At 36.0% G+C, this 23,906-nt stretch overlaps 3 protein-coding genes across 3 annotated transcripts; 2 read left to right on the top strand and 1 right to left on the bottom strand.

Moving 5' to 3' along the window:
* Positions 1 to 4,647: 4,647 nt before the first annotated feature.
* LOC125225785 lies at positions 4,648 to 7,318 on the top strand. The gene is made up of 2 exons (XM_048129637.1): positions 4,648 to 4,897; positions 5,170 to 7,318. The coding sequence occupies exons 1-2, from the start codon at positions 4,806 to 4,808 to the stop codon at positions 5,969 to 5,971; spliced, it is 894 nt and encodes a 297-aa protein (XP_047985594.1). The 5' UTR covers positions 4,648 to 4,805; the 3' UTR covers positions 5,972 to 7,318.
* On the bottom strand, positions 7,295 to 8,624 carry LOC125225168. Its single transcript, XM_048128745.1, has 2 exons — positions 8,348 to 8,624; positions 7,295 to 8,250 (listed from the first exon to the last, which is right to left on the bottom strand). Exons 1-2 carry the CDS (start codon positions 8,529 to 8,531, stop codon positions 7,295 to 7,297), a joined length of 1,140 nt encoding a protein of 379 aa, XP_047984702.1. The 5' UTR covers positions 8,532 to 8,624.
* A 2,457-nt stretch (positions 8,625 to 11,081) lies between these two features.
* Positions 11,082 to 12,496, top strand: LOC125225760 (alpha-crystallin B chain-like). Its single transcript, XM_048129604.1, has one exon. The coding sequence runs from the start codon at positions 11,127 to 11,129 to the stop codon at positions 11,961 to 11,963; it is 837 nt and encodes a 278-aa protein (XP_047985561.1). The 5' UTR covers positions 11,082 to 11,126; the 3' UTR covers positions 11,964 to 12,496.
* The last annotated feature ends 11,410 nt before the right edge of the window (positions 12,497 to 23,906 follow it).

The following is a 23,906-nucleotide window of genomic DNA, read 5'->3' as shown; positions in this document are numbered from 1 at the left end:
TAGTGCGCAAAGTAGAAAAATTTTCCCTTCGGTAGTGTTTTAATTTATCGGCACTCGCTTGGAATTTCTTGTTTTACGCACCTGTATCGTAATGTACTATTATGTCACAGGACGGGGCACAAAATTGGTGGATGGGTACAAAATGTGTCAAAAATTCAATTAGGTATTTGACTCCGTGTGGTGACGGGTTAAGAATTTCACCACAACCTTTCTTCCCGTGGGTGCCGTAGAAGTCGACTGTGGGATATAGGTTAATTTGTGGCATAGGCGAGAGGCTGGCAACCTGTCACTGCAATGTCACAATTTGGATTTCTTTCAACTTATTTTTGGCAAGAGTGGCACTGAAGCTTAGTCTCTGTAGCCCTTTATGGGATACAAGCGTGATTATATGTATGTATGTATGTATTTGACTAAATGTACAGTTAGCATCGAATGTGTTATAACGGCCAAAGCGCCAAAAAATCTCACATCTTTGTTACTGGGTTACTCTATTAAGTCAAAACAAAGCTATGTGAAAAATACCGTAATGCGGATAAATATGATATCTAGTCTTTAACGTTCCGTTGTCAATATGTTTTAAAAAGCATATTAAACTACAATCTGTTACGACTGGCTACCACTTATGTACGTTCATAACAAAAATGTTGACAAACAAACTTTCATTGTTACATAACATAGACTTGGTCTATGTGACTCATTGGTGACGCGCAACGTATTGATTTGTATGACTATACTAAGAGGTTATTGATCTTTAATGTGTCAATAATTATTAGCTATTTTAGTAGTGTACTTTTTAGGGCAAATCTCGACTGGGGGACATATGTAACTGGTCCATTTTTTTCCATGTTTTACAATGTTTTGTATTATTAAACAGAGTGTCCACCGGTTATATATGGTAGGCGTGTAATGGTAATGGAAAAAATGGATCAGTTACAATTGGCCCCCAGTCGAGATTTGACCCGCTGTACTAAATAATAATAAATTTGTTAATTTAAGACAACATAAAGTCCAATCACAAGTACAATAAAAATAAATAAATCGCAATTACAAAATAAATAAATTAAAAACGATTTTAAATGAATGTCTTTTTTTCTGTTTTAATTACAACAGGCTACTTAAACATCGAATAAAAAATAAATATGTCAAAAAGATACAAAAAGGTATAAAAATGTCAGAAATGTCAGCAATAAATAAAATTTAAATTAAATCAGATTAAAAGCCTATTTACATTTCCATCCCTACTTTACATTGTTGTATATGTATATTACACTCTTTGATCAAATAACTTTATTGTATTTTAGTATAGATTCTTATGAACAGTCCATATTTTTGTTTTTGAAAATTGAAATAGGTAATTAAATCATATAGTAATTACTAAGCCAAGACTCTAGCGTGTAAGTGAAAACTATGTTATTTAAATAAAACCTGACGTATGTTAGTAAATGATATGATATTGCTCATTGGTTTGAAAACTAGTTTTATAACAAGAATGTCGGAAATAAAAATTTCCTACTGTTACGCTCGTGTACCAAATAATTAATACTAGGCCGAAATACTGTTTATAATAGATATTACCGATGTTTTTATATTTTTTTCTACTCCCGTGTTGTTATTCGTCATTTAGTGTCGTGCATAGATCGTTAAAACCCTACATAAAAGATGCCCGCCCCCGCCCGGCGCCCCCACGCATACGATATAGCTCTTAAAGCATTGTTAGGTAGCCTTTAATGGATATAGCGTGGGTGCGCGGGGCGCCGGGGGCTGGCGGCGGCGCGGGGGAGTGCGAGCGACAGGGTGAGTGCAGGAACAGAAGGGAGGCCGACAAGTCAAAATACAGGAAACAGTGTGAATTTCACGAAAGTTGTTCAAGAAAACTATTAAAAACTAAGTGCATGGTCGTAGAAAAAGTATTGTATGCAACGGTGTTTAACTGAGTCAAAAAATACTCTTGGCGTCTTAATGACAATTTTCGGCTTCGCCTCAAATTGTTACCCACGCCACTCGTCTTTTTTGACCTCCTTTAAACGCCTGTTACATAAAATACTATTAAATGGTCTATTTCTTCGTTCAGTTAAATTCCTATAAACCTACACACCAGAAAAATATGTCTGAACTCGCTTTTATGATATTTAAATAAAAATATTTTAAGCGGTTTACTCACGTGTTAAGTCGATATAACGCTCGACATGTTTCGATCCATTTCTGAGGACCTTTTTCTAGACAAAAAATATACATAAAATATTTTTAAATCATCGCATCAATGAGTTTTTCGGAACTTATGTGTGAAATGTCATTTGATATTTGCCAGTCGCTTTTCGGTGACGGAAAACATCGTGAGGAAAACCGGACTAATTCCAATAAGGTCTAGTTACCCTTCGGGTTGGAAGGTCAGATGGCACTTGCTTTCGTAAAACTAGTGCCTACGCCAAATCTTGGGATTAGTTGTCAAAGCGGACCCCAGGCTCCCATGAGCCGTGGCAAATGCTGGGATAACGCAAGGAGGATGAAGTATGTAAACAAATTCGACTGTAGGTTATTAGTATTATTGTATATTTGTGACTTTTCCATTATTTTATTTTTTTAATAAGTAGGTACCTACCTTCTCTTGACGAGTATTTATGCCCATTCACTGCTTTCACAAGTAGAAATTGTAAGTTGAAGATAATTTTCCATTTGACCGAAAATTGGCATGAATATGTAAATCGCGTGACAATGCAATATTTGTGTGTCGTTAACCTGACCTGGTGGATAAAGGTAAATTTTAGAATTTGTGGGAACCGCTCACTTTGATCGAACGAGCAAATGGTGCGAACAAAAATTCGTTTCTTACAGCATGGCTAGGGCCAAGTTCCGGTATATCCAATGTTAGCCTCAAAAATAGTCTAATAATTTATTAGTAATAAATTTTAAAATGTTGAAATTCAAATGAAATCAGATAATTTCGTAATTGAGGGCATTATGCCTTTAATAGTCATTACCGTTATATAGGTTCGCTTGAATATTTGTTTTTTTAAATTACCGGCAAGAAACGAGTTTTATTTTATCAAAACGTCAAAATGAAACCTGTTTCTTATTTGCCAATATATCACTTAAGTTGCACAAAGCACAAAACTTTGCTCAAAATCAGAACAAGTTGCGAAAATTAATTAAAATGTTCAAATCTTATGCCATTTCCATACAACCTGCTGACAAAACGTACCAAATTTATCAATACTGGGCAAAGTGTTTAAATAATCTTACTGTCATTCTGTTGAAAGCTACAAATCATTCCAAAATACCTCTAAATTATAGTTTTGAGCAAATTTAGGTACACATGAATAAAAGTTCGATCTATACAATAATTATGTAGGTACCTATCCTAGTACTGTTATTTTGTTTTATACTTGGTATTTCTTTTTATGAAAGTGAAGAATTGCAAGCTGCACGTCAACGCTCTACTTTTTTCAAACTTTTGAATGGCCAATCAAAATAAACTCTTTATACTCCAAAATCGTAGAAAGTCTAATTAAATCAACAAAGACATGTCAATCAAAATGTAATCAATAACCGAAACAAGTACTTTCTCTAGAATTGGGAATCCCATCTCAAAAGAAGCCTTTGAAGCGTACCGTCAACAAAACAAGGAAAACGTAAGTCGTGTGACCTACTGCTAACGGTACACCCACACGCTGGCCGCAGGAGTGGTCAAGCGTGGGTCATTTTATTATAGAAAGTATTTTTATAGTCATTTTGACTTTTAAATCGACAGTTAAAATTTTATTACAATTTGAAATATAAGTATAAGTGTTCGTGCCGGCGATGGCGGGCCGACTTGGATTGCTTCCTTAATAATTGGGCCGTAACTGCCCGAGATCGGGAAGATTGGAAAAAGAGGGGAAGGCCTTTGCCCAGCAGTGGGACATAACATGCTCCATATTATAACAAATAATAATATTCATGTAAGTTTTAAGCCTTAATGCGAGAATAAACTGTAGGTACATAATATAACTTAAGTTCACAAATAACAACAATCATACCAAGATAGCAGCGATTTTGATAGCCCTAATGGTGAAAATGATATTTTTAATGTAAAATTTGTAATAAATTATAACATTTAGGCAGGTCTGACGAAATTGCTGCCAACAGAGTTTACTGTCTCTAACAGATAAAATGTCAGTATTGTCAATATGTATTGTTAATGATGGACTTTACATAACTTTGAAATGCGTTGATACATGTGCATTTTGTACAATGACATATGTTAAAAAAACCTATGCAAAAAAATCACACTAGTTTATCTATTACTATCACCACACAGTCGTAAAATCGTATTTATAGATATCGTCACTACTTTAAAAAAAACTTGTATCTTCGTCTATCAATGAAAAGAAAATTGTAGTAAGTATGTATGGAATGCTTAAGACTTACTGCGTTTTAACTTTGAGGAGCAGCGTGAGATACGAGATTTTTTAAAAGTAGTGACGATATACAATACTATTGTGATGCTGATGCCTGTGTAATTTTATTTATTTAACAAATATCACATCAGTTTCTCCTATTGTAGAATTTGTGATATTACTTAATAGGAAAATGTTTGATAGCTGACCTTATGATTTTAAGGCGAGATGATCCGTCAAACTAACCAATCCAAGGGGGTGAGGTGCGCGGCGTCCGGGCAGCCCCGCCCGCGCGGCTGGGGTCGGCCCGTGAAAACTTTTTACAGATGGCGACAGCATCGCTGGGTCCCTTGTCAAAGTTGTTGACATTAGTGTCGATATATTTTTTGCTTCATCGTGAATTCAAATTCGATGTGATCGTGATAAATCATGTACGCAACGTGGAAAGTTACTGAACTGAAGGCGGAATTGAAAAGACGCGGAGCTTCTTTACGAGGTAAAAAGGCAGACCTCGTAGAAAGGTAAGAGGAACCAAGTCGTATTTCCGACTCGTAATCGTAACATTTTCATGTAATTTGCGGTGATCTCAGTAGATTCCTTGTCAGATTGAACCAATTATTATTTTATTTTAACATAATAAACGACAAAGCAGTTCGATTGACATAGAAATTAACAGAGATTGTTTGAGGTTATCTCTAACTGTTTAAAAATCACATGCTCTGTCATTGTCCTTTTAAGAAATAGGTAGACATATTCAGACTATAAAAATAAACGCAGCTTAATTTTTTTGCAGGCTAAACCTTTATGACAAAAACTTCAATTTTGGCAGACTTGAATATGTGGATGAAGAAGAACCACCCATGGCGCTGCCCCCAAACGATTCTTTTAAAGATATAAATAGCAACACTATACTGCCACCTGTGAACAAGTCGCAGATCAGGTTCTATTTGAATTGCACAGAAAAAAAATTTAAGGCAGCACTTGATTTATATGAGTCACGGCATCTGGTAACAGCACGAGCATCAGTTGTTGGTGACACTACATATATAAAGGGATCTTGCCGTAAAACTATGAAAAAGTTAATGTATGTTGTGCAGATCAAATTGAAATCCACTGGAATATATTCGGGCACTCCAGTAAGAGCTGAGAAATTACCTAAGAAAAGAAGTGGTGTTCGAGTTATATTTAAACCTTATCCTACTGAAAAGTTGGATCTTCAAAATTATAACCATAGGATAAGAAATCTGGTTCTCAATTTCAAGAATTCCACAATGCCTATGAAACAACTTTATGAGCCAGCAAATACTTATGGTATTGTAAATGACCATGTGTACACAACACCAAACCCAGAAGATGTTGTACTTAACAATCTAAAAGTATTAAAAATATCAAAAGAGGATATAAAAAATATTGAAATCTCTACAAGAGATCAAGTATTGAGCTCTGAATGGCATTACCAACACAAAATTAGAATTACAGCAAGTAATTTCCATACAGTGTGCCATCTAAAACCTAGCACAAAGGCAAAATATGCTGAACAATTGGCACAAAAGATACAGAATTTCAATCCAGAGCCACCAATCATGGTAAAATGAATGAAAAAATTGCACTAGAAAAATATTGTAGAGAAAATGATTTGAATGTTGAACCTTCTGGCCTGTTCATCAGCGAAGAAAGACCATATTTGGGTGTGACACATTAATGACACAATAACTCACTAAATTAAAATTTGTATGAAAGTCTCTGCCACGTGACAAAAATTAACCAACTAAAGATAATGTTCTCCATTGCATTGCATTTTTTGTAACACAACAGAACCAAAGAGTAACCATATAAAGAAAACAATTACCTAGTTAAAGTTCTTCTCATTGGTTAATGTTTGTAGCATGATTGAAACTCTCATACACTTAATGAATAAGCTATGGTGTCATTAATGTGTCAAAATTTTTGTTCCTTACCCATTTAGCTGCGTCCCCTGATGGGTTGTTGGGACCTGACACCATCATCGAAATTAAGTGCCCATATGCTAGCAGATATAGACAAGTCAACAAAACAGCTGTGCCTTACCTGATTAAAGTGAACAACATATTGTCCCTCAAGAAAAGTTCACCATACTATTACCAGATACAAGGACAGTTATATTGTACTGGGCGGTCATACTGCAATTTAATAGTCTACACTTACAAAGACATGAGAGTGATATATGTAAGCCGGGACAATCATTTTATAAAGGAAATGCTCTTAAAATTAGATGACTTTTTTTCAAATCATTTCAAAAAAGAGATACTAAAGAAACACTTGTACCTTGACTATGATAAAATGAATGAATAAATAAGGAGTACTTAGTGGGTGAGACCAACCAAAGTTTTGGTTTAGGTAACTTTCTTGACTTACAATGTTATATGTATATGTATATAAATCTCATGTCTTAGTAAGTGTCATGGAAGATTTCATGTCATGTCTTTGTTAGTTAAATAAACAATATAATTTATAATCTCATCTTTTATTAATCTACTCTAATCACATAAATTACAGAAACAAAATGTAGCTGTACCTGGCATATGTTACAATGACATGCAAAACCTTAGGTTTAATTGTATGGTCTAACACACAATTGGCTGTAAAATACATTTCTTTTATTCAAATATACAACTGTAATAGATAAATAACATACATATTATTTTGGAACTATGCCTTCTCTAAAATTGCACAACATCAAACAAATAAAAAAAATCTTTGAAGCTAGTGGTACATAAAACTGATTCAGATCAGTTGTTAATATTTTATAAGTTTTTGTTAAACCTATAAGCCTCTCAATATGTACTCGTTTGGAAGCCAGTTTTTGGTCTAATTTTAATAGAAGACCTGGGATCTGAGATTTTCCTTTTAAGAAGGTAGGTATATTGATGCCCACTCCCTTAGGGGCAAATAAATCTTGAACATCTATCTGCCATTATACTGTCCCCTTCACCACAAAGCTGTAACAGGTTACTCCGTTCCACAATTTGTCGGTCGCTAGCTGATCCACCATAAGCACCAGAACAGTAAGTCAATAAACCACCAGGTGAAGCCCCAACTAGAAATTTTATAGTGTTCTTATGTTTATATGAGCTAAATGTTACTTTTTGTGAATCAGGTTGGCTTGGTTTTTGAATAGGTATCTCTGTACCATCTATAATAACTCTTGTAGAATGAAATTGATTCCGAAAGCATTCGGGCATATAATAGTTGACAAGTTCTCGGCTTGGCCAAATGTCAATCAAATTCCATAAATCACTTACAAAATTGATCCATGTAACTAATATATTTGAGACTTGAGTTTTACTTACACCAAACATTCTGCTTAACTCAAAATCTGGTTTATTGCGTCTCAATTTCATGAGCAGCATTACAAATTGATCTTCAACTGATAACCCAATCACACGACTCCATCTATATTCTAATTCATTTGCCATTGGCAAAAGCGTGCTTAAAACCAGAGAAAGCTTAGCATAGCTCTCCAGTCCTGTATAAAAATTTACAGCCTCATTATCAACATAAAGCAATTCTGTCGAAAATAGTCTCAAAATGTTTGAAGTTTGGGTGCTGCTAGTATTGCACACTTTTTCTTCAGGTTTCCTTTCAGATAAAGTAGAGTCATCATTTTCTTTCATAGTTATTTCCACTTCATGAGAGATTTGTGTACTCTCACTTAGTGGTAAAATATCACATTCTTTGGATGATGATGATGGGCCTGGAAACAACTCTTTGCGGGAAGTACGTGCTCTTATACGTTCTTCTCTGGCTTTTGCTGCTTCTGTAAGTTTTTTTGTATTCCATGTAAAAATGGAAGGCACTGCAGTTTTCTTTAAATACCTTCGCTGATGTTTCACTCCTAAAAACAAAGATTCACGGTTAGCTTCAACTTTAAATACTACATGAAAGGATATGCTGATATATTGTGCAATATAGACTAATTCAAAAGCCGTTACCTGTATATTCGCTAACATTTGTATAATCATTTTCATTAAAATGTAGTCGACATAACCTCGAAGTTTCCTTAGGCTCAAATTTCTGACGCCTAATCGCCTTTAACCACAGTTTTAGAATTTTCACGTCCTTAGGAAAGTGGTGAACTCCAATTTCAGAACATTTAAGAACACAGCATCGCGTCATTTTTAATCAGCAGACAAAACCACTTATTCTTTCATATAAATATCTCTTTGTTTTGGGAACCAGCGACGCTGGCGCCATTTTGACAGTTGCCAACCCCATTCGCGCGTAGCAAAGCACAAACGGGTCGCAGTATAACGATCGCCGTATTTTAACTGGACTTGTTCAGTATGAAATAGGAGGCAGATGAGATGATGGTAAGCCATCACCGCCTTTATTTTTTTATTTAATTTTCATCGTCTGTGTAAATACTAATATATATTATAGGTAGTTACAGTGTGTTTGGTCAGCGGTGTCGGAGCTTTTTTCGGACACATTTCATAAATTTCATAAATTTAAAAAAAAGTATTGCGATGTCGATGAAATTTACAATAAAGGTATGTATTTTTTTTAATGACAATTTGGGGAACTTAAAGTTCAATTTTAAAACAATTAGCATGCACGATTATAAAAGGAAGAACATTTTTTTATTTCAGAAATGCATATGCTCGGTACTCACCTCACACACGATCTCGTGGCCCTCGTGCGTCACACAATCTAAAAACGGCTGAAAAGAAAACTGAAAACGGGGACATAACCAGTGGGAGGAGGGAGGAAGGGAAACATTAACATCTCGGCGCGTTTTACTTCTACGTAGTTTTTTTTATAATCTTATAAGCTATAGTCTACATGCCAAGGTTTCGAATTTTATTTTTGTTGTTTATGAATGAACCTACTAATAGCAGCTTAAATACTCTTAAGTATCAAAACTATGCAGTTGAAACTTTGTCTATTTAATAAGGTTGCCATTGATATCATATCCTGACAATTATATTTATCTGGTTCAAGCCAGACCGACGAATGACAAAATGTTTCAAGAAAAGGTAGATAATAGTGATTTTCCCTTCGCTTGACTAGTGTTGGCCGGGGCACTACCGCCACTACCGTACCTCCAGATAAAATACAACCTAGCACAAGATAAAGTACTCTATGCATACCTTGATTTCTCAAGTATGTTCATATCAACTGTTGTCAAGGGAGTCAGACAGCTTGTTGAAGGATTCTCATGATCTTGCAAATTAGGAAAATATCTGTAAATATAAAGTACCGTAATCATATCGACCATTATTATAATGAGAAATAAAATTAAACGTCCAGCTTTATCAATGTACTATGATTATGAACTTTCATCGAAGTTTATTGAGAAGTTAAAATACTGAAACGTTTTAACTATTGTGGACATAAATAGTGTCAGTTGTCAAATACAATTTCCGTCAGGCTGGCCATCATGTCTGACATAGATACAGAAAATATAACATTCCAACAACTCAATAATTTTTATGAAAATTATACGTATAACACTACCGGACATCAGTCATAATATTTTCGAAGTGGAAAAGTGGTACTATAATGACGTCACAGACGCGACATCTAAGGGTTTCTATATCTATGATGTGTACATACCGTAAATGTCATTTGATAACGTCATATGAAAATTAAATAATAATGAGTAATATAAATTAACATTTTCTTACCTTTTCACATGCCTTTGATTCGAATTTTCTTTATTTATTTTCTTCCTAAGACGCAATGATTTTTTCTTCCGCCTCAAAGCTCTATTTCCCATTGTTTTAAAGGAACGTAACCACGCGGAACAAACTGACACAGACCCGTCCTCTGAAAGCGCCACCGCGCGACTGAAGAGGCCATAAGTGCCATCGAAAATGTTTTGAGTTTCAAAAAAAATTCAATTTTTTTTTTTTGCAAAAACATGTTTAGTCACAGGTCTTAAAATTGGGTTCATAATTATTCCATCTTTCCTTTGCGGATTTGGTAGTATTTGGTAAATATTATATTATTTTGTTGACGCTACCGGCAGAAACTCATCAGATTCATCTAGATAATCTTATTACCTATATATTGAAGTAAAAAACAAGTCAAAAAAGTTTTTATCCTAGCTATGGGAACGATTTATTGTTAAAAGAAGAGGTAACTTTGGAGTCATTTTCTATCGAGCGAAGTTTTAATATTCATGTTGTTCAAATCCATAACATACTCACCAGATCCTGAAATTTAACATATATCGTTTTCAGATTTTTCCTTTGCGTTTTGCTATGTTTTTAACGGCTTCAAAAAACGAGTGCGCGCAGCGTCTACGGAAATATATCGCCTTAAGCAAAAACGATAGAAGCAAAATGTGTGTAGAAAAATGTATTAAGCAAGCGTAATTTTATCGTACATCTAGCATGTAGAGGTATCTACTTACACAGTACATACACAGCGAAATAGAGACACAAATAAGTAGTTTCAGTATCATAATACCATTTCAATAAATTCTTAGAATACTTGGAATACAATACGATTTACCTTTCTGCTTCACTCACAAAGAAAATTACTCATCAATAAAGTAAAGTGTTTACTTAAAACCAGCTTTATAAACATATGATATGAGTCAACCGCTTTCACGCATCGAGCCAGCAGTTGGCGACCGCTGGCGCGCGCGCAGTTATCAATGAACGGTTCTGGAACATTCTCCCCACACGGCCGAAGCCTATATAAGGCCCGCCGGACGCCGCGACCGGCATAACATTACGAAAGCTGTACGAGAACACGCGAACGATGCACAAATACGTTGCCCTAGCATTGCTGCTTGTTGCAGCCGCGCAAGCGCGCAAACACCACCACAAACAACAAGACCCATTCGCGGCGCTGGACCAACAACTCTCACACTCCCTAGCCTTCCACTACCTCTGGCCATGGAGTCAACTCGTCCAAGCTGCCGCCGCCATGGATGACGAGGATAATCTCGAAGAACCACAGATAACATCAGACCCCAACAGCTTCGAGATCAACATGAACGTCAAGAGATTCAAGCCCAACGAACTCAGGATCAAAGTTAAAAACCAATACATCATTGTAGAAGGAAGACATAGAGTAACTTCTGACAATACAGCATTCCTGGCTAACCACTTCGTTCAACGCTTCAATCTACCCCCTGGAACCAAACAGGAAGAAGTTAAGGCCGTGTTGAAGGAGAATGGAATCCTAAGCATTTCCGCGCCCAGACACGAAGTACCTCCTCCACCACCTGAAAGGATTGTCCCCATCGAAGTAAGAACGCCTCCGCCCACTTCTGAAAAACCTACAGAAACTCCCACTGATGCTACTACAGAAAAGGTAGAAACATCATCTGAAAAACTGGAGACCACATCAGAACAAATCGCGACTTCATCGGAAAAAATCGATACTACGTCGCAAAAGGTTCCTGAAATGGAAGTGGCTTCCACAGAAAAAGACGACACGCTATTGGAATTCCGACTTGCCGATAAGACGCACCACGTTGGAAAAATCAGGAAGAAGGAGCTGAAAAACACTTCTAAACACGTAAAAGACAATGAAGTGTCTAAAGGGGACGGCAATGCATTAGATTACGCTCTCATAGAGGCGGAAGAGTGAACGTAAGGGTAGTTTATACTTTAAAAGACTGATAGCTTTAAAGTGGTGCTGTGAAGACTATAATCTCGTTTGGTTTCGGACGTACAGGCGTATTCTTATTGATGCGCGAGCGTAGGTGAGTGGATAGTTCTAGTGTGAACCATTGTAAGGGGATCTCGAGGTGTGATACAACTTAAGAGTGCTCCTTACTCAGGTTCTAAGCAGCTACCTATCCCACGCTTTGCGAGCAATTGGATACGCCCTTGCTTCGAAAATCGATACCCTGTTGTTTTAACTGTGAAATCGAGGAATTGGCAAAATAGCGAAACTATGTTAATCCGACAAGGTACATGTGTAACGAATTGTGTAACTGGTTTGAGCGTATATTTGTGCCTCCATTGCCATTTAGATCAGGCACTTGTACACGCTTAGTGACATTTTATTTACGATGTCATTAAAAGTTTTTTATTGTAAGTCAGACTGTACCTAGAGGCTAAACTAAGATTTATAAACGTTATTTTGTTTGATGAATAAATGTTATTTATTGTAAGTTATGATTTTGTTTCATTTAAACATCGCACAAGAAGAAGGTCGTAAAAATATCTAACACAATCTTATTTCTAAAGCCATAAGAGATGCAGCCTTTTAAATACGACGTTATTGCCGGTGACTTTACCTATCAAAGTTTATTTTAAGCTATAAAGAAAGACGAGTTACCGTAACTCATACAATTCAACTCGATGAACAATGATTACATAAATGAGTACAGAACAATGATGAATTCAATAACAATAATGAACCGAATTACTACATTCATTCATTCATTGGTACTTTTTTAACCGCCTTCCAAATCTCAAGGGAAGGGGTTCTCAATTCGTCTGTATGTTTTATTTTTTTATTTTTTTTAATGTTTGTTCCTCGATATCTCCGTCGTTACTGGACCGATTTTGAATTTTTTTATTTTATTGAATGTATATGCATACAGATTGGTCCCATTTTTCTCAGAACCCGGTTCTGGTGGTGGGATCCTGGAGAAATCGAGGGAACTCCTCTAATCTGAAAGCCATACATATGGTGATTTTTGTGTTTTTAAAGGAACAGCATGCATTTACGTACGGAACAGTGACATTTGGTGCAGTGGAACTCCTGATGATGGTCAGAATGGAACTCCTCAAATCTGAACGGCACACTTATAGTGCACAGCATGCACTTACGATTACGTCCAGAACAGTGACATTCGGTGCAGTGGAACTGCTGATGAAGAGTGTAAGTACTTCTGTAAGTACTTCAGAATCATCCAAATTTCAAAATTGGTTCAGAAATGATGGAGATATCGAATAACAAACATTAAAAAATATACAGACGAATTGATAACATAATCCAACATTTGAAAGTATTTATCACCAGAACCCCAAAGGAAGGCGGTTTTTTTTTCTTAAAAATTATTTATCTTATAGGTAATAAGGGTTTACAATACAGCAATAACATTTGAGTACTGTTCCGTTCGTAATCCTTAGTTAAAGCATATTTAAGTGAAATCGAAACTCAAACGGAATTGGGCGGGACATGCTATCAAGGAACGATGGCAGGTGGACCAAAATGTTGACAGAATGGTGGCCGCTTTCGATGTAAGAAGCGCCTGCTGCGCTTGGCATCCGTTGGCTCGGCGGATGGACGACATTCGAAAGACTGCGGGATACTTTTGGATGAGACTAGCCCACAACCGGGATAAGTGGCGTACACGAAGAGCAGTGGACGATTAACGGCTGAAATGATGATACAATACGTCTCACGGGAGTTTTATAGTTAAAATGATACAATACATACATACATATAATCACGCCTGTATCCTGTATGTCCCAGTATCCTGTAAAGAGGTAGGCAGAGCACATGAACTACTAAGTTTCAGTGCCACTCTTGGCAAAAAGGCGTTGAAAGAAATCCAAATTGTGTCATTGCAGTGACAGGTTGCCAGCCTCTCGCCTACCACGATTTAACCCATATCCCACAGTCGACTTCTACGACACCCACGGGATGAAAGGGGGTGGTGAAATTCTTAACCCACCACCACACGGGTTAAAATGATGATGATAATGATAATAGTTCCATGAATTTCAACAGCTAAAAGCAGCGATGCCAAGGAATTACCTAAACTATAAACATTATTACAACTTAGTCAACTTACCATACTTCTGTAAACTCATCACCAGATTCAATTTCTATAAATAAAATTATCCCACAAACGCCTTAAACTCCATTACTTTAAGATAGAGAATCCTTTTCAACCACATTCTGCCATGTTACACCGCAAAACGTACGTTTGTGTAATTTTACTGCGCGTTTCTCATTGCGGTTTTTGCAAAGATATATTTAATAATAGACATTTTATATTGGAATATTTACATGCCGTGATTATCTATGGTGCATACAAATGCATAGGGAGCTTAAAGGGAACAAAACGAAAAAAAATCATGCCGGTGTATATCAGATACCTCTCCCACGCTTTGCGAGCAATTGGATACGCCCGAAAATCGATACCCTGTTGTTTTAACTGTGAAATCGAGGAATTGGCAAAATAGCGAAACTATGTTAATCCGACAAGGTACATGTGTAACGAATTGTGTAACTGGTTTGAGCGTATATTTGTGCCTCCATTGCCATTTAGATCAGGCACTTGTACACGCTTAGTGACATTTTATTTACAATGTCATTAAAAGTTTTTTATTGTAAGTCAGACTGTTCCTAGAGGCTAAACTAAGATTTATAAACGTTATTTTGTTTGATGAATAAATGTTATTTATTGTAAGTTATGATTTTGTTTCATTTAAACATCGCACAAGAAGAAGGTCGTAAAATTATCTAACACAATCTTATTTCTAAAGCCATAAGAGATGCAGCCTTTTAAATACGACGTTATTGCCGGTGACCTATCTAAGTTTACTTTAAGCTATAAAGAAAGACGAGTTACCGTAACTCATACAATTCAACTCGATGAACAATGATTACATAAATGAGTACAGAACAATGATGAATTCAATAACAATAATGAACCGAATTAATACATTCATTCATTCATTGGTACTTTTTTATCTTATAGGTAATAAGGGTTTATAATACAGCAATAGCATTTGAGTACTGTTCCGTTCGTAATCCTTAGTTAAAGCATATTTAAGTGAAATCGAAACTCAAACGGAATTGGGCGGGACATGCTATCAAGGAACGATGGCAGGTGGACCAAAATGTTGACAGAATGGTGGCCACTTTCGATGTAAGAAGCGCCTGCTGCGCTTGGCATCCGTTGGCTCGGTGGATGGACGACATTCGAAAGACTGCGGGATACTTTTGGATGAGACTAGCCCACAACCGGGATAAGTGGCGTACACGAAGAGCAGTGGACGATTAACGGCTGAAATGATGATACAATACGTCTCACGGGAGTTTTATAGTTAAAATGATACAATACATACATACATATAATCACGCCTGTATCCTGTATGTCCCAGTATCCTGTAAAGAGGTAGGCAGAGCACATGAACTACTAAGTTTCAGTGCCACTCTTGGCAAAAAGGCGTTGAAAGAAATCCAAATTGTGTCATTGCAGTGACAGGTTGCCAGCCTCTCGCCTACCACGATTTAACCCATATCCCACAGTCGACTTCTACGACACCCACAGGAAGAAAGGGGGTGGTGAAATTCTTAACCCACCACCACACGGGTTAAAATGATGATGATAATGATAATAGTTCCATGAATTTCAACAGCTAAAAGCAGCGATGCCAAGGAATTACCTAAACTATAAACATTATTACAACTTACCATACTTCTGTAAACTCATCACCAGATTCAATTTCTATAAATAAAATTATCCCAAAAATGCCTTAAACTCCATTACTTTAAGATAGAGAATCCTTTTCAACCACATTCTGCCATGTTACACCGCAAAACGTACGTTTGTGTAATTTTACTGCGCGTTTCTCATTGCGGTTTTTGCAAAGATATATTTAATAATAGACATTTTATATTGGAATATTTACATGCCGTGATTATTTATGGTGCATGCAAATGCATAGGGAGCTTAAAGGGAACAAAAAGAAAAAAAATCATGCCGGTGTATATTCCGGTCAATATAAGTCTAATAAATACGAGTATTAAAGGTTAGGTTAGATTAAATAGGCAAAATAATAAAACATAAAACAAGTGTACATTGTAAATTGGCTTGATTGTTCAAATTATATTTTTACAAATTTAACTACAGATACGTCGAAAAGCTCTAGACGAGATTTATGGTTCAGTTAAATCAAAACTGGCCTTCTTTCACGCAACTTTTGAAACTAATACATCCGACCATTATCGTATTTAAAACTCTTTTTTGAAATATCTATATCAATGGCCTTATTTATAATATCTTAATCGTTTACCCATTCCAGAGTTATTAACCGAAAACTTATAGTTTATTTTAAAACCTACATTCACTTCAAGTTACAATTATTCTATCACGGGATGCTACTGGAACTATATATTCAGTCATATCATATATACAGCTGCGTTATCTGTCAAAATATATGTCTGTGGTGTAACGTGAGCGCTGCGGTCGTAAAGGCAAGTGATGAGTGTAACGACATGTATTACAGGCGTACTGCGCCTTAAGGACCCGTAGGTTCAGTGGATAATAATAGGAGATGCTATTAAGCGACTTGTGTAGCTACTGTAATTTGGATCGATGGAATCAGGCGCTGCTTTGCGGAAATTTATGATAATCAAAATCTAGAATAACTTTCATGTTGCTGTATGCGAAATGCTGTATAGAGAGTGCCTATCTCTTCTCTTTTTACTCTTCTCGCTCACAAAAAGGTTAAATGGATGAGATCAATTAAAGGAATAAGTTCGCCTTTATACTGTTTTTTACCGTAATTACTGTGTTTCTTGTAGAATGTAGAGCTACTATTTTCATGAAATACGACATTGTTTCCTGGATTTTGACACAAAGTTTGACAGCTTGAAAAAATATGTGTATGGTTCACATGTTTTTCCTGGGTTGTTAAGTTGGTAACAATGTGATGTGTTTTAAAGTGGTATTTACCTTTAAAATAGTTTAAAACGTACTGCTTGTATGCATAAATCTGTGGGCCTAGTGAAAAAGGGTATAACTCAAATTGACTCGGTGAAAAAGGTCACAAGTCCGAGGTGGGACTTGTGCCCTTTTTCACCGAGTCAATTTGAGTTATACCCTTTTTCACTAGGCCCACAGAAATGTATTTTTGGGGAATAGACCATAGACTTGTCCTGACATCAAGTATGTAGGGTTTTAAGTATCTGTCACGGCACGACCTAAAATGACAAATCGCTCCTTGAAAAACATAGTGACACTATCCAAAAAACATAGGTTTTTAGTTAACAACGCCATCTAGGTCGCGCGTTCATAACGAACGCAATGCAAAGACACCTATCGATTTAGCTCGCTTAGAAGCGACAGGGGGCGCTAATGTCACTATGGCGAATAGTGGGAATAGACGCGTGGGGGACGGGAACAATGTCATGTTTGCATTAATGACCTGGACGCCGATCAAAATGTAGTGAACTCTAAGACGAAAGTTGTCATTTTGTGTTTAGTGACGGTGTTCCGCGAGATTGAATGGTAAGTATGACAATTTTCTTATGAAACATTGTATCAATCCTTAAAGTGTCACTTTGAACTTGTAATAACTATTAAATATTGAGTTTCATTTTAAAGTAACAGTGTCATTTTTGCTATAATGACACTAGTACTTTAACAATTCTAAATGTTTTGAGATAGGTATAGTGACACTGTGCACGTAATGACGGTTTGGCTTTAAACTATTAGGCTTAATGCAGGTTAAAAATAAGGTTGTACTGTACTTTTACTTAAAATGACGTTATGGTCTTAACTCGCTAAAAATAATTTGCATGAATGAATCGTCATTATCTGTTTAGTGTCATTTTTGATTGTATGAATTACCGTAATTACGCTTGCAAAGAAATGGAATACCGCTGTTATGAGTTTAAAGCCACTTTAACTGGTAATGGTAGCTTTAAGCGCGTTGACTGATTATTGTCACTTTAAGTTTTATGTCATGCTTATGCGGTAATTAAAATTACAAAATAGTTAATGATTAATTACCTTCTAGACATATTACGTTTAATACCATTGTTCCATTTAAGTTTAGCACATAAACCTACATAATTTTGATGAAATTCTATAAAAAAGATATTTTACTCTATTTGTTTGTAAAATACCTATAAACAGCGCTAATAAAAATTAAGGTTATTTTTTGTATAATTATTTTTTACGAAGTAATTTCTATTTTTGTGATCTACAAGACACAATTACTAATTTAAGATACAATATAAAAACTATGATTGCTAGTGGATAAATTTCTTGTGCATTAATATAACTAAATTATTAGCCATAAATAAGTATATTTGTTTGTTACAGTAAAAAATGGCTCAACGATATTCAAGGCTCAAAAATTCAAAGCAATCATCAATAGTATAAATACACCAGCATCTGCTACAGATCACCTATTTACTACATCGCCAAGAGCATGCACATTTCAAGCGGCCGACTAAACTTCGTATAAGTTAGGGTATACCACGTCGTCAAAAAAAAATCGCACCTCGCGCAAAATCGTTTCAGGCAAAAATATCTCTAATCTTATTGACTGTAATCTATCAATATTTGTATCATTTCAAAGTACAATTAAAGCCCTTTAAGAGAAAAGGTGTACAACTTTCTTAAAAACAATAATCGCCAATCTGCCGTGGTTTAAAAAAAAAAGTATTGATGCGATTTTAATGGGACTCTAGGTGTGCTACCCCAGACGGTTTTAGAAGGAGCTGTAAAGGTGTCATGTGGATCTTTTGCACTCCAAAAGTCACCGAGGACAAACGCCTGCAGAAAAAAAAACCTTGAAGGCAATAGGGGTAAAACACCAGAAAAAGCAGCTCAAGTGGTGGTACTGCTCCTAAACGGACTACGGCAGTAGCAAGTTGCTGAACGCCTAAGCATAATCCGTTTCCGGGTGCGACGAGTCTTGATGCGGTTTCTGGAGACCAGTAACTACATCAGTAGGCCAGGATCTGAGAGAAGACGCTGCACCACCGCTAGAGACGACCGGTACATTGTATCGGCCTCTTTGCGGAACCGCTTTCTTATCGCTCCTGAGCTGCAGATACTGCTTAGAACAGCTCGAAGAACTGTAGTGAGTGTCTCCATGATCAGAAGAAGATTGAGGGAGAAGAAAATGTTACCTCGAAGAGCTGACAGAGGCTACCAATTGAAGCCAGAGCCAATACCCCAATCGAATTGCTATAAGGCTTAACGATTAGACGTTGCAGCAATAGAGGAAAGTTTTGTTCCCCAACGAGACGAAGGAGATCATTTACACCAACTATAGACGCAAAAGGGTGTACAGGAGTTAAGGAGAGCAGTTTACACCAGTCTTCACCGAAGAAACAGTCAGTTACGGGAGCGGCTCGTGCATGTTCTGGGGCGGCATTTTCATCGACGGCAAAACGGATCCTTAACTGCAGGCAGTTACATTATGGAGATCTTAGAAGAACGTATGGTCTCGTACGCTGAGTTTTTTGGACCTGATTTCCAATTCATGCACGTCTACGCCTGTTGCCATACTGCCTTGATATATAGTGCGGGACTCCCTGATGCATGAGGTCGGAATGCACCGTAATGGAGTGGCAGCAACGAGCCCCGACCTGAACCCCATCGAACATCTCTGGGATGTTAAAACGGCTTGTTTGGTCACGGGATCCTGCTCCAGCCACCCTCAAAGAGCTGGAAGCCGTAGTTATAGTTATTGAGGAATGGGAAAATATTCCTCAAAAACTGATCGTAACACTGATCAGGTCCATAACTGATCGCATGGAAGCTAAGGAAAGGAAGGGCCAGAGGGAGGAACACTGGGTTTGAAGGTTAATTTTAAGTCATTTTTTTCGATATTTGTTGATTTTATTGCGTTTGTTTTTTTTTTAATTTTAACCTGAATGCACTTTGGTTACTTTTTCCTGACAATTTTAATTTTTTGTATAAAATATCATGAATTTAATGGATATTAAAATAAATGTTGTATTACTAACGCAAATGTCAAGACTGAAAGTGATTTTTGTTTCTAATATTTTTTTAGTTATATTTTATTGTTTAAGAGGGCAAGCCAGGAGTGTTTACACTAGTTTTTAAGGGCAGTAATGCTAAATAGATACAGGGTTTGAGACCGAATGTCATTTAATTCAATACATTTTAATGTATATACATAAAAGGTGGTTTGATTGCTAATTATTCATTGAAATAAAAGGTAAATTTCATAAAAAAAATTGCTATAGTGTCATTTTTCCACAAAGTAAAACGAAGATATAAAGATGTCATGTGTCCCTAAACAAAAATAAATGGAAAAGTGTCACTACCATTTTGTTTAAGCTTAATTATCTTAAAAACAAAATAAAAAAAATACAATTTACTATTATATCTATCAGGTTTAGTCACAAAACTAACAAGATCTGCCAAAAAATTACAAGTTTGTTGTAAAAATAGCAATTTTTGACAATTCAAAAATTTCAAAACTTTAAACCGTTGTACCCAAAAAAGACGTTTTTCATTTAATGACACTATGTTTTTCAAGGAGCGAAATAAAATATAATTCATTGGTTTCAGATATATTGTGCTCAAAATGTTTTATATCTTGTCAGGTCGAAAGTTCAGAGGGCCATCTGTACTCCATTTGGTCGTGTTAAAATGTATCTGCACTTGTATAGTAAGTAGTATTTCGAATTATAGTGGCCGATATAACTGATTCAAATCTTATTTCTCAAAATAGTAATAACCCAAGTGTTTGAAGTGAAACTTCTAATGCGACTTTCAACTGACAGCTCGTAACACTCAGTTACATATTTAGGTTTTTTTTTTAATTAAATGGCCTCAGTCCATTATTGGGACTATTTTGCCAGTGTCAAGGTGATATGAGCTAATATGAATTATAATTAGTGATTTTTTACGGTAAGTACGACAGTGAACGGTGAGTTAGCACTTGTAAATTGATAGCTAGATTTTACAAGAGCACGTGGAGTACCGGCCGTTGACGACAAAAAAGAGGCTAAACGCGTTTCGAGATTAATTATTCATCAGCTTCTCACTACAACATTAGTTTACTGCATAATAAGCTATCGATATTACACTTTAAACAACATTAATGAGCAAAAGAAAAATAAATTATTCACGACACGAGACCGCTAAAATGGCGCTCGAATCGGAAGTCCCTTTAACTCAGTTATTGTTACGTTGCGCGAAATCCCGCTCACTCAGCGCGTAACATTCTGTCAGTGTCGTTGCGCTCAACGCGGCTCACTCATTTCATTCAGTCATTTATTCACTCAGTCAGTGACAGAACAGAATGCCCAGAATGGTTTTGAATAGTGGAATGGTTGGTTGGTTGGAATGTGTGTGTTTTATATTTAGATAGACGTAACTAGATGCGAAAACGTGATGGTCACATGACAAAATGTTTCGAATGTGGGACTTCTGGTTCGAGCGCCATATTAGCGGTCTTGTCTCGTGATTAATTCATTTGTTTTACTCATTAACTAGCGGCCAGTGTGTGCCTGTGTTTTATATTTAGATCGAATGCAAAATAATTTGAGCAATTTTAATTTTACATTGCTAAATATTTAAAACACTAAAAACATGGACGTAACTAAACGCAAAAACGTGATATTCAAAATGTTTTTGAGGTTATGTCGTGAAGTTTCACTTCTGCCGCGAGGAGGGGCTCCACGCACTGTTTTTCTTCTTCAAGTACCTAACTAAATACCATATTAAACGAATATTATTTTCATAATAATGCAGTCACTTCACTCGAAATATTTTACACGATGATAATCTCATAATATTAATTTCTTTTGAGACAAATAATACCTTTGACGGGCGTATTGTGCCCTTGCGGTTTCGTTCTTACATAGGTGTTCATATTATCCGTTCGACTTTCATAGGTGTTCATATTATTTATGGCTTAAATTAAGACTTCGCCTTTGTAAAAGGTACAAACGGTGTCTAATATCTTCTTAATTGTGATTATTATAATAAGTTTATTTACGCTTCGTTAATGTTTGAAAAATGACACCAGTTGTTTTCGTTTTAATTCAACCTGTTTTTACTTTTCGGTAAATTTAATGAAAATAATAATAATATATACATTTGCAACCCGGCAACCTTCAAATCTATAATAAAAAAATCCTTATCTCTAGAGTACCTACACTAGACTGACAGGCCAATTCAAACGTACACTGACGTATATGTATAACGGAGAAGGGGGGGGGGAGGTTCAGGGGGTCTAAACCCCTCCTTAGGACTGGACCGAATCATCAAACCCTACCTATTTATTGAATCGCATGGCGATGTATACAAATAGCAAAATTAAAAAAAACTCGTGTAGATCATCAGGGCCAACCGAGTATGCGTGAAGTGGGTAAGTACCGCTGTATGATGTGCTCCATGGTTATTTCGTCAAAAGGGAACTTGACTGAAAATATGTTATACCATGCACGAAATAAAGCATCAGATAATTATAAAAGAACAGGAACAGAAGTTATTTTTAACTCCAATTTATTGTATACAGAGTGGGGCCTGTAACAAAGGCGAAGAATTGAACTATAGGCTATTCTCCTTATACTGATCAACATTTGTTCGGCGACTTTTAAAAATAACTTGTATTTTGATTTTTATCACCCTTGAAAGTTTTTTCTAAGAGGTAATGTATTGCGAATTCTGTTAAGTCTAAAGTGTGACAGACAAGACAGACAACGTCAATGACAACAATAATGGCGTACATTGAAGCTAATATTTATTTTGTATGAAAAATTAAAAATTTAAAGACTTCATAATTTTTAAAAGTCACTGAACAAATGTTGATCAGTATAAGGAGAATAGCCTACAGTTCAATTCTTCGCCTTTGTTACAGGCCCCACTCTGTATATTAAGTAATATAGAAATATATAGAGTAAATCATTTGACCGTGACGGCGCTCAACTCGATTTTATATTAATTCCATATTATCAAATCGTTCTAAATCGTTCAGTTCTTAAAAATAAGCTGATTTTACTAGGAGGAAGGTAGTCTTTGTCAATCCATTAAACCCTATGCGACACTGACAGAAACTGCCTACCTCTTAGGAATATAGGCGTGGATTTGTGCATTTAATATAACATACAACAAAAGGCAAACAAAAACGCATCTACGTTTTTTAACGCTTTGCTCATTTAAATAACAGCAACGTAGAGTAATAAAGTAGTCTCTATAAATTAGTTTCCAAAAACCATAAATAGTACTTGAAAACAGTGAAACAGTTAAACTACAATGTGCTCACTTTATAGCCAATGCGTTAGGACACTTGTTCGCTCTTTACGACTCTATTACAGCTCTATCGTTTCTTAACGGACACTAAAATGCTATTCTGTACAATGTTCCTGTAGATTAAAATGACAGACAGGCTACACTACAATATTATTTTGAGAAAGCTGAGGAATCTTATAGTTGTCATCAAGGATTATTTATATACAAAGAGGATCAAGTATTATACAGAGTTACTGTCAAAGTAAAATCTGTAATCATAGACTGCCATCTCTTGTCTTGACACAAGCTTAAAACTTTTGAACCTCCATTTTGACAATTTGGCCCATATTGTTAGCTTGATAAAATGTATGTGTTAAAATGTCAAATATCATTATTAGGACCATCTAGCCGAGCGTTCCCCAAAGGGTGTAACGCCATCTAGGCCACCGTGCCTTTTTCTCTAGGGCTTTGAAGTACGTTTTTTTTCTTAGACTTTATCCATTCTGTACGGAGTTACATATGTCTTTGTTTATATAGGATTTACATACTTCATACTAAGAATTGTACCTCGATTATATAGCGCCACCTATTAAATACTATCATTACACACT

Source organism: Leguminivora glycinivorella, chromosome 4, assembly GCF_023078275.1.
Source record: "Leguminivora glycinivorella isolate SPB_JAAS2020 chromosome 4, LegGlyc_1.1, whole genome shotgun sequence".
NCBI lineage: Eukaryota > Metazoa > Arthropoda > Insecta > Lepidoptera > Tortricidae > Leguminivora > Leguminivora glycinivorella.
The sequence above is the reverse complement of the archived record's forward strand: the minus strand, read 5'-3'. Positions and strand labels throughout refer to the sequence as shown.